Source organism: Cydia amplana, chromosome 2 (genome assembly GCF_948474715.1).
Source record: "Cydia amplana chromosome 2, ilCydAmpl1.1, whole genome shotgun sequence".
Lineage (NCBI taxonomy): Eukaryota > Metazoa > Arthropoda > Insecta > Lepidoptera > Tortricidae > Cydia > Cydia amplana.
The window spans coordinates 23826129-23840938 of record NC_086070.1 but is presented as its reverse complement, the minus strand read 5'-3'; the positions used below and the strand labels follow the sequence as shown (position 1 = coordinate 23840938).

Genomic DNA, 14810 nt, shown 5'->3' with positions numbered 1-14810 from the left:
TTTCGGTTGTTTATCCACCCTCAGAAATTGTTTTCTCAGCGCAGATATTCCAACCCGAAAAGTTTGTATTGTCCAGTTTCATTTAGTACTTGAATGGGTATTATATATTTTTTCATTGAGGATTTTCATCCGACCGACGGATCAAATAAAACGTTATTGCTTTCTGGATTAATTTAAGCGGGGTGGCGATTTTTTAATTTGTCTATGTTTTGTTAATTACTTACGTAAATTGCGGAGGATTATTCGGATAAGATTCTCGTATTAAGATAATGGACTGAATTACCATAAAAATATTTTATTAAGGCCGTTGCTTGCTTAAGGATGCTTTTTGGTGTGGTAAGGATTTAGTGAATTAATTTTGTCATAATATTACTTTTCTTTACCACAACTATCACATAAAATACATGTGAACCGATATACATCAAACACTTTAAAACACTATGTAAACACTTTATTGTAGGTACATAAGACAGGTTAAGACACAATAAAACAAAATATACCTATACAATGTATAAAGGCGAACTTATCCCTCTAGGGGATCTCTTCAACCTTTAAGTAATTGAGAATAAAAAATAAAACATAAGAACAAATAAATGAGGTTAAATAGAACATTAGACAGTAAGCCGTTACCGTAGCCCATAGACGCTTTCAATTAATTATTGAAAGCAACATTATGTCAAACTATAAAATAAAATTAAAATGATTTAAATGAAATAAAGTTGTATCAAATGTAGTGCACCCCTTAGAATTAGCAGTCAGCGTGTTTTCGTAGATGATTCATTATTAATATTCTCCGTTGCAGGTATGCCAACATGACAGAGTCATAGTAGACGTGGAGAACGATCTGATGACGGAGGGCACAACGGTACATTGGCACGGTCAGCACCAACGCGGCACGCCTTACATGGATGGAACACCTTACGTCACCCAATGTCCTATTCTACCTGATACTACCTTCAGGTAAGCAAAAGCACGCAGTGTTGACTGATGATGGTACAATAGTACATTAGCTCGGACAACATCAGCGTGGCACGCCTTACACGGACGGAACACCTTACGTCACCCAATGCCCTATCCTACCTGATACTACCTTCAGGTAAGCATGCAGTGTATTAAACTGATGGAGGGCACAACTGTACATTGGCACGGACAACATCAGCGTGGCACGCCTTACACGGACAGAACTCCTTACGTCACCCAATGCCCTATCCTACTTGATAATATATTCAGGTAAGCATGCAGTGTAGACTGATGGATGGAACAACTGTACATTGGCACGGACAACATCAGCGTGGCACGCCTTACACGAACAGAACTCCTTACGTCACCCAATGCCCTATCCTACCTGATACTACCTTCAGGTTAGCATGCAGTGTAGATGATGGAGGACACAACTGTGCATTGGCACGGACACTATTGTGGCCTTACATGGACTCCCATATACCTTCAGTGGTGTAGACTGATACCAAAGGGGGCTACGGTGCATTAACAAGGGGTATTTTTAAGGCCTTTTACCTTCATAGCAAATTTTCTAGGATCTGCTGAAAGAGTCGGAGATCTTTGCATAATCTCCATGAGTTTTTAAGCTTCGTGCGTGAGCACAAGACAGTTTGTCATTTTCATGTAATTTTTTAACGGTGAAAATCCACAATTCGTGCACACTGACGCCATCTTTTGGCTGATAATCGGCATCCCATCCCTAGACATCCACCAACATAACATTTTTACTGAATTTACCTGTGATTTTTTCAGGTACCAATTCAACGCGTCGCACGATGGCACACATTTCTGGCACTCCCACTCTGGCATGCAGCGAGCGGATGGCGCCGCGGGCGCCTTCATCATCAGGCGGCCGAAGTCCCAGGATCCACATGGGGCTCTGTATGATTATGATAGGTAAGAAATGGGACTAGGCCGGCCATGTCTGCCGTATGCACCCACAGAGGTGGGCCAAAATAGCCACAGTATGGGTGCCGCAAGACAGCCGAGGATCTGGTAGGCCCAGAGATGGCGGGACGACCTGGACGCATATCTCAACGATTGACCGGAGATTGCTAAAAACCGAGACGAATGGAAATCGAGGGGGGAGGCGTTTGCCTAGCAGTGAGACACTATATATAGGCTTACGAGTATAATAATAATAAAAGTACCTACCTATAGTTTTCATGTGATTTTATCATAGTCTTTTTCCCTTGATTACAATATTTACAATGGATACAAATTCAATATAAAACTACAATAGAACGTTAGTCCCCTCTTAAAAGTCGTCAAAAACACAGTCATTATAAATTAATGTTCATGAAATAATATTATTCTGTGTTTATATTACAGACACGTGTAATATCATTATAAGCATCATAAGTTATCAAGGAAATCTCGCAAAATATGAGTGATAATAGTTCACTAACAAGTTGAGTTCTCAAAGGAGACTGTCTTCACAGAGATGCGTGTCTTTGGAGGATTCTAGACACTAGTGCCATAGACATTTATCTAGGCATACCACTGAGAGATCGCAAAAATATGAGTAATAATAATATTAATAATTCACTAACATGTTCAGTTTTCAAATGAGACTCTCTTCACAGAGATGCGTGTACCAATGATGACATAGATATTTGTCTAAGTAGACCACCGAGAGAACAAATAGATAGAGAAAATTATACCTCTTCCGTCAATTGATGGTCCCTTTTACAGATCCTTTAAGTTTCTTTTGGTTGGGCTTAACATAAAAAAATAATTGAAGAAATATGTTTTTACCATATTTTTATTAGTCAAATTGTACATTTCTAATTCAATTAATGTGCTTAATTTTTACAAATTGTATAGGTATAAACATTTTACGTGACAGCTAACCCGTATAAAATGAACTGTCATAACTTCATAAGGACCTTAATTCGCGAGGGCCAGGGTCAAGGGTGGAAATGAGAGAAAACATTATCTATTCATAACGTATATCGCAGCACATGCGTCATCTATTCAGATGGTATGTCTGTGAGTTTACTTGCTATGCTTCCTGCTGAAACTTGTATTGTTTGTGAACTATAAACTACTTACTAACTTGAGTCTGAACCCTGAACACTTGATTGTGTGCTGTATTGTCAAGTAAGTACCTATGTCATAATAAAGAGGAACGTGTTTCTCTTAGTATGGATATTTTTCTTTGCACTAATACTTATTCAGTTTAGTTACAAATAGACCCACTTTCGTAAAAACTAGTAAGCGGACCCCAGGGTTCCATGAGTGATAAGCTTTCAAAAAAACATTATGAACTTTTTGGAAACAAATATAAACACCAGGTTTGAGTTGAACATGGTTGAACTTATATTTAATGTACGTGTACCTAATACCTATTCTGGTCACGAAACTTGGTAAAACCTCGAAACTTTCGCAATAAAGCGAGCTTGTATCGCGATTCTATTTATTTAATACATTCAATTAAGCACGTCTTTGTAATGAATTGAGATATATTAACAGTGAATAGCTTGAATCCTACTAATAATGCATAGGTCCCACTGCTGAGCACATTCTAGTCCTATACCTAGTATAATTCTACTCATGATATAAATATAAAAGTTTGTTTCCACTACACCATATCGTAAAGGCTTTCTTTATTCCTCAAGAACTGACGAGAAAGTTGCATTTTATCCACAAAATTGGCAAAGTAATATGCAAATTTTGAGTTGATTCCGTGTGTTGACTTTTAAATGATGATTTTGAATGATTTGATTCTTGTGAAGATATTGGTTTAAAGCATTGACTTATAATATCTAAGGACGGGCTAATGGGGCACTAAACATCGTACTAGTTCAGCGGTGCTACCCACGAATTCCAGCCAATCGTACAGTCTAACGCGACTAGTTGCGACCAATAGCGCGCGTAATGCGAACTCGTCAACCAATCGCGCGCGTGATGCGTCTCATCAACCAATCACGTTGTAGCGATTTCACACCTCTCTACTGGCCCCTGTCATGCCTCATTATTATTGCCCGTAAAGCCAGTCCGTAGATATCTATGTCAATGGTTTAAAGTATAAAAAATCCTCAATATTTTTCATTTCAATATTACAGATCAGAGCACGTAATGATAGTAACGGACTGGATCCACGAGCTGACCGTGGGCATGTTCACGGACCACCACCACTCTAAGGGGGACAACAAGCCCCCCACCCTGCTCATCAACGGCGTGGGACGGTTCAAGGTGTTCAACGAGACCGTTAAACCGTTTTATATGAAGACGGCGAGGTTTAATGTAGAACAGGTGAGGAAAAACAAGTTATTAAAGAAAAAACAAATAGTAGGATATAACTACTTAACTATAACCAGTAGTGTCACAGCCGCAGCGATGTACGTGAAACAGCTGCGCGTCATAGGTAGAGTCGTCTTAGGCCTCGAGTAGTAGCTCGGCTTTCGGCCTCGCGCCGTTTGTTGTGCATGCGAGCCTCGGGCCCTACGCGCTCCTTTGGCTGACTCCACAAGTGATTCGCGGGTATGTTCACGGACCACCACCACTCTAACTCCACATTCCCTGCAAGGGAATTATTAATGAATTAATGAAACTTATAGAACTCAGAATTCAATGGGAAAATGTGGTTCCCATTGCGTTGTTATATGTTTTCTCTCTGCTGGAACAAAGCCAAAAAGAAAGTACGATTTTCGGAAACAAACTGAATAACTTCCTTTTGTCTTCAGGGCTATAAGTACCGCTTCCGCGTGATCAACGCAGAATTCCTGAACTGCCCCATCGAGATGTCGGTCGACGGACACAACATCACCGTCATCGCTTCTGATGGCTACGATCTGGAACCTATCACTGGTGAGTTTATAATATACTAGCGGCCCGCCCCGGCTTGGCACGGGTTAACAAATTTTACATAAACCTTCCTCTTGAATCACTCTATCTATTAAAAAAAGCGGCCAAGTGCGAGTCGGACTCGCCCATGAAGGGTTCCGTATTTAGGCGATTTATGACGTATAAAAAAAAACTACTTACTAGATCTCGTTCAAACCGATTTTCTGTGGAAGTTTACATGGTAATGTACATCATATATTTTTTATTAGTATTATCATTCTCTTATTTTAGAAGTTACAGGGGGGGGGGGGGGACACACATTTTACCACTTTGGAAGTGTCTCTCGCGCAAACTATTCAGTTTAGAAAAAAATGATATTAGAAACCTCAATATCATTTTTGAAGACCTATCCATAGATACCCCACACGTATGGGTTTGATGAAAAAAAAAATTTTGAGTTTCAGTTCGAAGTATGGGGAACCCCAAAAATTTATTGTTTTTTTTCTATTTTTGTGTGAAAATCTTAATGCGGTTCACAGAATACATCTACTTACCAAGTTTCAACAGTATAGTTCGTATAGTTTCGGAGAAAAGTGGCTGTGACATACGGACGGACAGACAGACGGACAGACGGACAGACGGACAGACAGACAGACAGACAGACATGATGAATCTATAAGGGTTCCGTTTTGCCATTTGGCTACGGAACCCTAAAAACCGCATTAAAATCCGTTGCGTAGTTTAAAGATTTAAGCATGCATAAGGACAGACAGCGGGAAGCGACTTTGTTTTATACTATATTGTAGTGATTAGTTGAGTACCTAACAAAGGTAGGTGTATTAGTAAGGAATGCTCCCGGTCCTGAGTTTGTAAGGCGTAAGGCGAGAGCCGGGAATTACCGGTTCCGGTACTGAAAACCAGTACCAGGAGCACTGCCTATGTATTGGTGTATGAAGACCACCCCACACTTGCGTCTCCAGAGCGTCGGCGTCTATCTAGTCAACTCAATGGCTGCTGCTTGACACCGCGTTGGTGCAACTGCGGAGCGACGCCGTTTTCAATACCTAGCGCTGACGCCGACGCTCAAAAGACGCTAATGTGGGGTGGCCATAATCCTTGCGAAAGGCTGGCCAACTGATTACGTGTAGATAATTCTCGATTAATAATAGGAAAAAATACGACACAACTTACTATTTCAAAACAGATACATATTACAATCTGAAATATATAACATACACTAAAGAATAAGTGACCAAGTCCACCGATAAAATACATATTGTTTGAATTCTTCAATGAATTGTGTCCTATTTCAGACTTCTTCGTAATACCTTTTTCAAAGTAAAATACCGTTGATGCATTGCGTACTTAGTAAAACTATTCTTGTCTCTTGGATATATTACGTTATTTTACATTTACTTTAGGTATATTTTTAATATAACGGAGCATTTTATGTCATCAACAATAAAACGCTCAGACAAAGCAGCTAATTTGGTTTTACGACGAAAAGAATGTTTTACGGACAGCGAGTTCACTGGTCCGTATTTAAGCTTGGTCCGTAGGTATTAACAGGTTCCTAGTAATAATGCTTTGAAACAGTTTCTGAGTTTTCTTTCATAACATTCATAGAAATTCCTACATAAGCTCACAATACAATATATAATATTGTGAGCTTATATTTCTTGACGAAAGAAGTTTATGCTAAATATTTAATTAAATGTTAAATATTAATTGGTAAGGCGGTGTGTTAAGCTAATTAAACTATACCTAAAAGACAAAATAACATTAACACAGATATCCGTGATCCCGGGCAAGTACGGGCGTCCGCCCAGTGCACGGGGAACTCACTGCACCTTGAGTTTTTGAAAAATCATACTGCTCAATGGAAAAAAATCATAAACATAGGTCTAAAAGGGGTCGTATCTCGTCGCATAATAATTGATTGTCCTAATGTAATGTTACGCATAAAACTCTTTTCGCATAATTTTTGTACAGCTGAAACTATTTTCGAAATTATTTAGCATAGGTTCTGTAGAACAGGGTAGGTTAGGTTAGGTTAGGTTACTTTTATAATTTTTCAGAAATGTTAATAGTTTCAGCACAATAACAATATGACGCGCGGCTGTTCAAAATCCCATACAAAAACAGACATAACGCAAACGCGAACGCTCGTCCGTCACGCTATCGAATAAAATTTACACTAGGGGTTCTGAGGGGCTACCGCAAAAACCGAATTTCGCAAATTGCGGGGATCTTTCTCTTTTACTCCAATGAAGGCGTAATTAGAGTGACGGAGAAAAAATGCCCGCAATTTGCGAAATTCGGTTTTCGCGGTAGCCCCTTCTGAACCCACGGAGTCTAAGTAAGTGAGATGTCTTTGATTTAATAATCTGTGGCTCCGCGCACCTGTGACTGCGACCATTGCGATGCAGTTTGGTAACTTCGTAAAAATGGGTTTTTGCTCCCAAATAAAATGTTGGCGAATTTTTCGTTCTCCGAATGTAATGAGTCCGTGAAAGATAATGTGATGGGCATTACTGGGAAAGGATTCGGCTTGTCGGAAATGGATTTCATTTGTGATGGAATTGGTAATTATCATTCAGTCAGCTGTAAATAAATATATGTTTTTAGGGTTCTGTACCTCGAAAGGAAACAACGGAACCCTTATAGGATCACTTGTGTGTCTGTCTGTATGTCCGTCTGTCACAGCCTATTTTCTCCGAAACGAATGGACCAATTAAGTTGAAATTTGGCCCACATTTGTGTTTGTGATTGTGACCCATCACGGACATGTAACGTAAACAAATGAATTTGAAATATGGAGGCCATTTTTGAGGGTAAATGAGAAAATTAAAAATAATTTTTTTAAACTATATAGTGTTACATGTATAATGAAAGAGCTCATTGTAAGAACCTCAAATATAATTTTAAAATAAATAATTTAGCAGTTATTCAAGAAAATAGGATAAAATTACATATATGTATCCATGTCGGTTTAACTTTAATTAAAAAAAAAATAGATTTAACTCTCCAACACACACGCTTCGTTACAGCGACAAGGTTCTACGTTAAAAACTCGATTACCTACAATCCTCATCATTTGTGCTAACAATGTCTTTTACAATTCAAATACAAGCGCCACAGATTACCACATATGGACACAGCATTAGGAATCATTAAAAACGTCTCCAATTCTCCTTTAATTGCTCAAGTCACTTTTGTACTACTTAAAAAAAATGATGATTGTGTGTTTATTATATAAGAATGAAAAAAAAAACTCTTATTCTTATTTTCCTGTTTTCTTTTTCTTTTTTTATGCAAAAAAGTGTTTTACCACTAGTACTGCATTAGCTGTGTGTGCGACAGTGGGGTCATCTACTAGGCCCATTGGCAGCTAAAGAACATATTAGATGTGAATATATAGGCATATTAAAGTTATAAATAGAGCGTGATCATGCGAAGCAATTCTTATAAAACAAATAATAAAAACAGTCATCATAACACAAAGTCGCACTTATACGTTTTCCGTACTACATCGCTTGCTATATTTCCCAGTTTCATCTCATAATTTAAAACTACACTTACACTCATAAGAAATAAAAAGCGGCCAAGTGCGAGTCGGACTCGCCCATGAAGGGTTCCGTATTTAGGCGATTTATGACGTATTAAAAAAAAACTACTTGCTAGATCTCGTTCAAACCAATTTTCGGTGAAAGTTTACATAATAATGTACATCATATATTTTTTTTAGTTTTATCATTCTCTTATTTTAGAAGTTAGGGGGGACACACACACATTTTACCACTTTGGAAGTGTCTCTCGCGCAAACTATTCAGTTTAGAAAAAAATGATATTAGGAACCTCAATATCATTTTTGAAGACCTATCCATAGATACCCCACACGTATATTTTTGATGAAAAAAAAAATTTTGAGTTTCAGTTCGAAGTATGGGGAACCCCAAAAATTTATTGTTTTTTTTTCTATTTTTGTGTGAAAATCTTAATGCGGTTCACAGAATACATCTACTTACCAAGTTTCAACAGTATAGTTCTTATAGTTTCGGAGAAAAGTGGCTGTGACATACGGACGGACAGACAGACGGACAGACAGACAGACATGACGAATCTATAAGGGTTCCGTTTTTTGCCATTTGGCTACGGAACCCTAAAAACGGGTGACGTTAGTTGAATCTACAAACGAAATGAGCATTTTTAAGAGAATTACTCTCCATTTCTCCGTGAAGACTACATATTCTGTTGATATCTTTATTTTACGCGCGTCGAGGCCGTAAACGTGGAGTCAAATGAATTAAGCGGCCACACGTCCTTACTTTATTAGTACGATAGCGCAGCGTAGCAGCGTTTTATGCACTATCTAGTTTACGCGATCTGTGAATAGCGCACGCGATAAAATGAACGTGAAACTCTAATTTTGAATTTTCTTTTTTCACGTAGTTAAGGATTTTTTATCTCAATGCACGGGTTTAATGGATTGATATGTGTGCCAATGAAAAATGAAATCTATGCGTATTCCGATACAGTTTATATTTAAACGGCCGCAGTTACTTTGATTGTAGGGACATAAAATGAAAATAATAATTGAGAAATTCATATTTAAATGGATTTGTAACACTAACGTAATAACTTTACGTGACTTTTTGAAGGTGAATTAATGTTGAGTAAATTTTAGCGAGTGGAATTTACCCGATTTACAATATTTTAATACTAAAATTGAACGAGCGATAGGTACCTACCGAAATATCTGATTTTTACTTGTTTTAGTAGCTACCCGTAGACATTCAAGTGTAAAAATATGGGTGCATACTACTTACTCAAAAATATGTGCCATAGTACGCCGACATAAGAGCTATGGACATATTTTTGAGTAATATGTGCATCCATATTTTTACACTTGACTTGTGTATGAGTATTAGTAGACAAATCTCTACAGTTCTTGTACAAAATTATTTTCTACATTATAATTACTCATATTCTACAAAGTCGATAGATATGTCTCATTTTGTTAAGCTATTAGAGAATGGTATAGATGCTTTTGATGCTTTTGATACTTCCTAAGGCATAATGTACAGTCAGCAGCAGAAGACTCTAAGCGGCCGAGGTGTTCAAAATTACCTTGGCACGCTCTTATTCTCTTAACAATAAAGTCGCGTCAATATCATCTTGAACACCTCGCCAGCTTAGTAACTTCTGCTGCTGATTGTACCTACAACATACAGTGTTCTTAATAAAGAACACATTCGTGCTCCAAGCAGTTTCATAAACAGGGCCGCATACATCAGTTTCCATTTCCACGTTTCTTTTTAAACACGGGCTTCCATAATGAGAGTTTATGTGTTGTTCCTTTATATGGCCGGGTTTTTAACTCAAAGGTATCATAAAGAATTTGTAAAGGCGTTATGAAAGGTATGAATTATGTTTTGTGATGTGAAGCTATTTTGTGGTATTTTTTTTTTTTTTCATTTAGACTTTCAAAGACGGAAGCGATGAAGACGGATTTCAACTGTGAGTAGATTTGAGTAAACCAATTTTACGGTTTAACTCCCGTATTTTTAGTAACTTGCGCCGACATATTTTTTTTAACACTAATATTAGGTTCAGGTCCTAATACTAGTACTGATTAGTGATTACCTCCAATGAAATTTGAATCATTGTTAAATAGGACAGAGTTGTTTAAGTTTTGTATCGTTCGGTTTTAAAACGAATCATGCTCAATTATATTTTTATAATAAATACCATTGATTAAAATTTGACTGCCAATATTGTTTGTAACTATGGTCGGCCGCTGGTTAAAAAAAACTGCAATATCTTAACAAAAATCCCACTTTTAAGGGTTCCGTACCCAAAGGGTAAAAACGGGACCCTATTACTAAGACTCCGCTGTCCGTCCGTCCGTCCGTCCGTCCATCTGTCACCAAGCTGTATCTCACGAACACGAACCGTGATAGCTAGACAGTTGAAATTTTCACAGATGATGTATTCCTGTTGCCGCTATAACAACAAATACTAAAAACAGAATAAAATAAAGATTTAAGTGGGGCTCCCATATAACAAACGTGATTTATGACCGAAGTTAAGCAACGTCGGGCGGGGTCAGTACTTGGATGGGTGACCGTTTTGCTTGTTTTTGTTGCTTGTTTTGCTCTATTTTTTGTTGATGGTGCGAAACCCTCCGTGCGCGAGTCCGAATCGCACTTGGCCGGTTTTTGCTTTCTTATCTTGCTTCTAACCGTTCGCATTACACTTTGAACAAGTTCCAAGTCGACTTCCTTCAATTGCTTTTAGGAATTTCATTTTATCACACCAAGCCATGCCATCTTTTTTTATATAGCCTATTTCATGTCCCACTGCTGGGCAAAGGCCTCCCCTTTCTTCCGCCACTCATCACGGTTTGTTGTATGTTCCCACCACTCCCACCAGTCGTTGCAAAAAGCGTCAAGGTCCCGTTTCTCGTTTTTGATCTCTGACACCATCTGAATAAAAATAAAATCAATAAATGCGGTCTGTTTGTTTTCCTAACTCTGAATATCAGTTAAAGGCAAACTGTAAGTTTAAATTGTGTACCAAGTTTAGTAGTACTTGTAATCTATGTATAATATACATACCTAACTATTTATTTATGCTTATTGCCAAATATAATCATCGTTATTTCGAGCAGAAACGTTCGCTCGTGTTCACTTTAGTCTCATTACGAGTTTCTGAGACATATTCATGCCTATACAAACACATAAGTTTCACGTCTATAATATTTAACCATAGATTACCTCTGCGAGATTCTGCATTCGGAAGCTCTTGAAGGAAGACTTGCGTTCACGTAACAGCTAGTAGTTCCTCTTATATGTATTACTTGTACGCAGAGTGTGTGATTCTGTTGTATCTTAGAATATTATGTGGTTATCCGTGGGATGAATTTATCTTTGTTTTTTTTTAATTACAGAGTTTAGATTCCAATTTTTGCAATAATAAATCAAATCGTCTCTTTTGTGAACCTTTACCTGTGATCTGGACCTGAACCTTAGGTTCACTACCTACCTTGATACTTGAAATAATCAATACCGAACGTCTAACTGACTTTTGTCTCATTGCCACTCAAGGTATAATAGATTATTAGTTTATTAATAAATACATATTTTTGATTTTTAACTGTATATTTTACTTAGCCAGTATTTATTTATCTTCGCGTCAATAAATGAGTTATCTCAATTTATTAGTGTCATTAAAAAAATCGCTGTAGGTATGTTAAGTTAAATTACGTCTTTTTTGCGTCAACTGCATGACATGTACGGGCCTTGATTCTCACTTATGACTTTATTATTCAGTATACCAAAAGGTTCAGGCGTACAGAAACGCCATGTACGAGTATAGTGCATCTATGGGAAGGAGATCTATGTACCCAATATCTAGGTCAGACTAATTAATTCCACCCAGCGCTCGCAAATGCCTATAAGCAGATATCATCTAACGGCAACTGATATCTAAAACTGATAGTTGGCACTAACTTCCGTAAGATAAATACTGCGGGAGTTCGGTAGTCGGCTTATGTCGGGACGGGACGGGACACGACACGGGGACGATACGACACGGTGATAGGCCGACAACATATACGGTACGAGACGGCGACGAAATGACACGGGGATAACATGATAACGGACCGACTAATACTAATCTTTAAGAGGTAGCACGTGATCATCCATACAAAAAAAGAACACGTTTTTCCACTTCTAAATATTTGCCACGTTTTTTTAGTATGTTATTAAAAGTAGGTTTATAGACCTTCCATGAAATTTGCTACACAATAAAAAAAGCGAAACCTATAAACCTAGAATATATTATTCTGAAGCGATCGACATCAAAATCAAAGTGATATGTTAAGATTTAGTTAGTGGCAACCGTTTTCTCCCGAAATGGAAATTGTATGAAAAATTATACCCATGTTTAGGTAGGTAATTTATCGCCACTCGTTTCGAATATCCTACTTTTCACACTTGTATCGTAATGTACTATTTTATTTCAAGTAAATTCAATACTTGTCGTCAGGTGTAAAGCGGTGTCCGGGCGCGAACTAATATCAATTTAGTTTGTAGTATTCAATGTATGGTAATTCCGTGTTCCGTCCGCCGCCGGCGGAATTCAATTATTAAACTGTTTAAATGTATGTGTCGGAGTAAATGCTCGGTAGTGGAAAACGTAATAAAATTTTACAGTTTATTTTATACGAATTGGAAAAAACTGCGAATTTTACATTGGCATTCTACTGTATTTAATATACAGTGTGTAAATCCAATACGGGCGAATATTTAATACCTAATGTAATACACCACACACGTTACGGGATACGAGCTTTTTAAAGTAACTGTCAACGCTTGTTGGCAGTTACTATGAAAAGCTCGTATCTCGTAATGTCATTATCATCTTGTTTCTTAATGTTTACAGTACCTACATTGCTGCTCGGTACATGTGGAAAAAATGAATCACGGGGTCATAATTAAGTGTAACTTAAAAAAACATCTTAATTAATGATAAGACGGGTAAATTCTATATCTGGTTTAATTTATTGCCCGTATTTGACTTACACACTGTATATAGTGTACAATTACAATGACTTTGAGAATTAGTTAATAATAAACATTATAGAATCTTCTTTCTGCTACAAACCGGGATAACTTTAACTATGCTATCGGCTATGACATTGCTACGAGCGTATACCTAGCTTAGGAACCTACTCGGTTATGCCACGCTGCGCCGGTGCCAAGCCAAGTACCTACTATAATAGGGTATTTGACTGTATTTAATAGTTATTTACGATACAAGTGCGGAAAAGAGGAAATTCGAAACGAGTGGCGATAAATTAAAACACGACCGAAGGGAGTGTTTTAGATCGACACGAGTTGCGAATTATCTAAGTATTCGCACGTGTATCGTACATCGTTTTACAGTACATATGGCATTTTAAACTTTCAACATACGCACGGAAAATGCTCTTTCCCGCACTAGTTCGGGAAAGTAGCACCATATGTACTGTAAAATAAATTATTTTGCACCATGTATGAAATAAAGCACCAGAAGATTTAATTGAGAAACGTAATAGACAGCAGTTATTTTTAGACACGATGTCTATTTGTATGTCGCTCCAGCCATTTTTGTTATTTAAGGTAACAGAAATATCTGATGTTGAAATAAAAAAACCGGACAAGTGCGAGTCGGACTCGTGCGCGTAGGGTTCCACCAACCATTATGCAAAAAACGACAAAAAATCACGTTTGTTGTATGGGAGCCCACTTAAATATTTATTTTATTTTGTTTTTAGTATTTGTTGTTATAGCGGCAATAGAAATCAAATCTGTGAATATTTCAACTGCCTAGCTAGTTCATGAGTTACAGCCTGGTGACAGACGGACAGCGGAGTCTTAGTAATAGGGTCCCGTTTTTACCCTATGAGTACGGAACCCTAAAAACCGTAAATAAATAACATATTTACATAGGTACGTGTTATGGGATTTGAATATCAACTGTAAAATAAACGATACTATCTTAAAGTTATTCATTCGTACTACCCTTAAGAAAAACAAACCCTTCCAAAACCAATTAAATAGGTAATAAATACTTTGTTTTTTCAACGTAAGCAACAAAGGCTCAAGAATCTATTTATAACTCGCTTGAATAAAGCAGTCAAAGAAACGATATCCCTCTTAATACTCTAACGGCCGCTTCCGAAACGTCAACGACTGTAACAAACAGGAACGCCTCACTTCCCACTTACTTCAATTTAGCGAATGCTTACCGAATTTAGCGTTTTAGAAGAGACAAGTTAATGATAAAGATTGTCAATTGCTGTACATAGTTGCATCTTTGTGCGGCGCCGTCATGGTCTTACCGTGGTAGTTCTTTGCGAGGTTTGAGACCTAATATGACAAGTTGCATAATAACCCTCTACAAAACAATGCTATCTAGTCAGCTATCGCGTTTTTTATTATAAGTGCAAGCAGTAAAGGTCGCAAGGTCTCCGT

General features: G+C 37.6%; 1 protein-coding gene across 2 annotated transcripts in view; it reads left to right on the top strand.

Moving 5' to 3' along the window:
- The window catches only part of LOC134660651 (uncharacterized), a 126991-nt gene that overhangs the window by 87183 nt on the left and 24998 nt on the right, over positions 1 to 14810 (top strand). For both annotated transcript variants that reach the window (XM_063516437.1, XM_063516430.1), the window contains exons 4-7: positions 803 to 960; positions 1753 to 1896; positions 4068 to 4257; positions 4689 to 4812. In XM_063516437.1, the coding sequence (XP_063372507.1) occupies positions 803 to 960; positions 1753 to 1896; positions 4068 to 4257; positions 4689 to 4812 (616 nt within the window). The remainder of the gene's footprint in view (positions 1 to 802; positions 961 to 1752; positions 1897 to 4067; positions 4258 to 4688; positions 4813 to 14810) is intronic.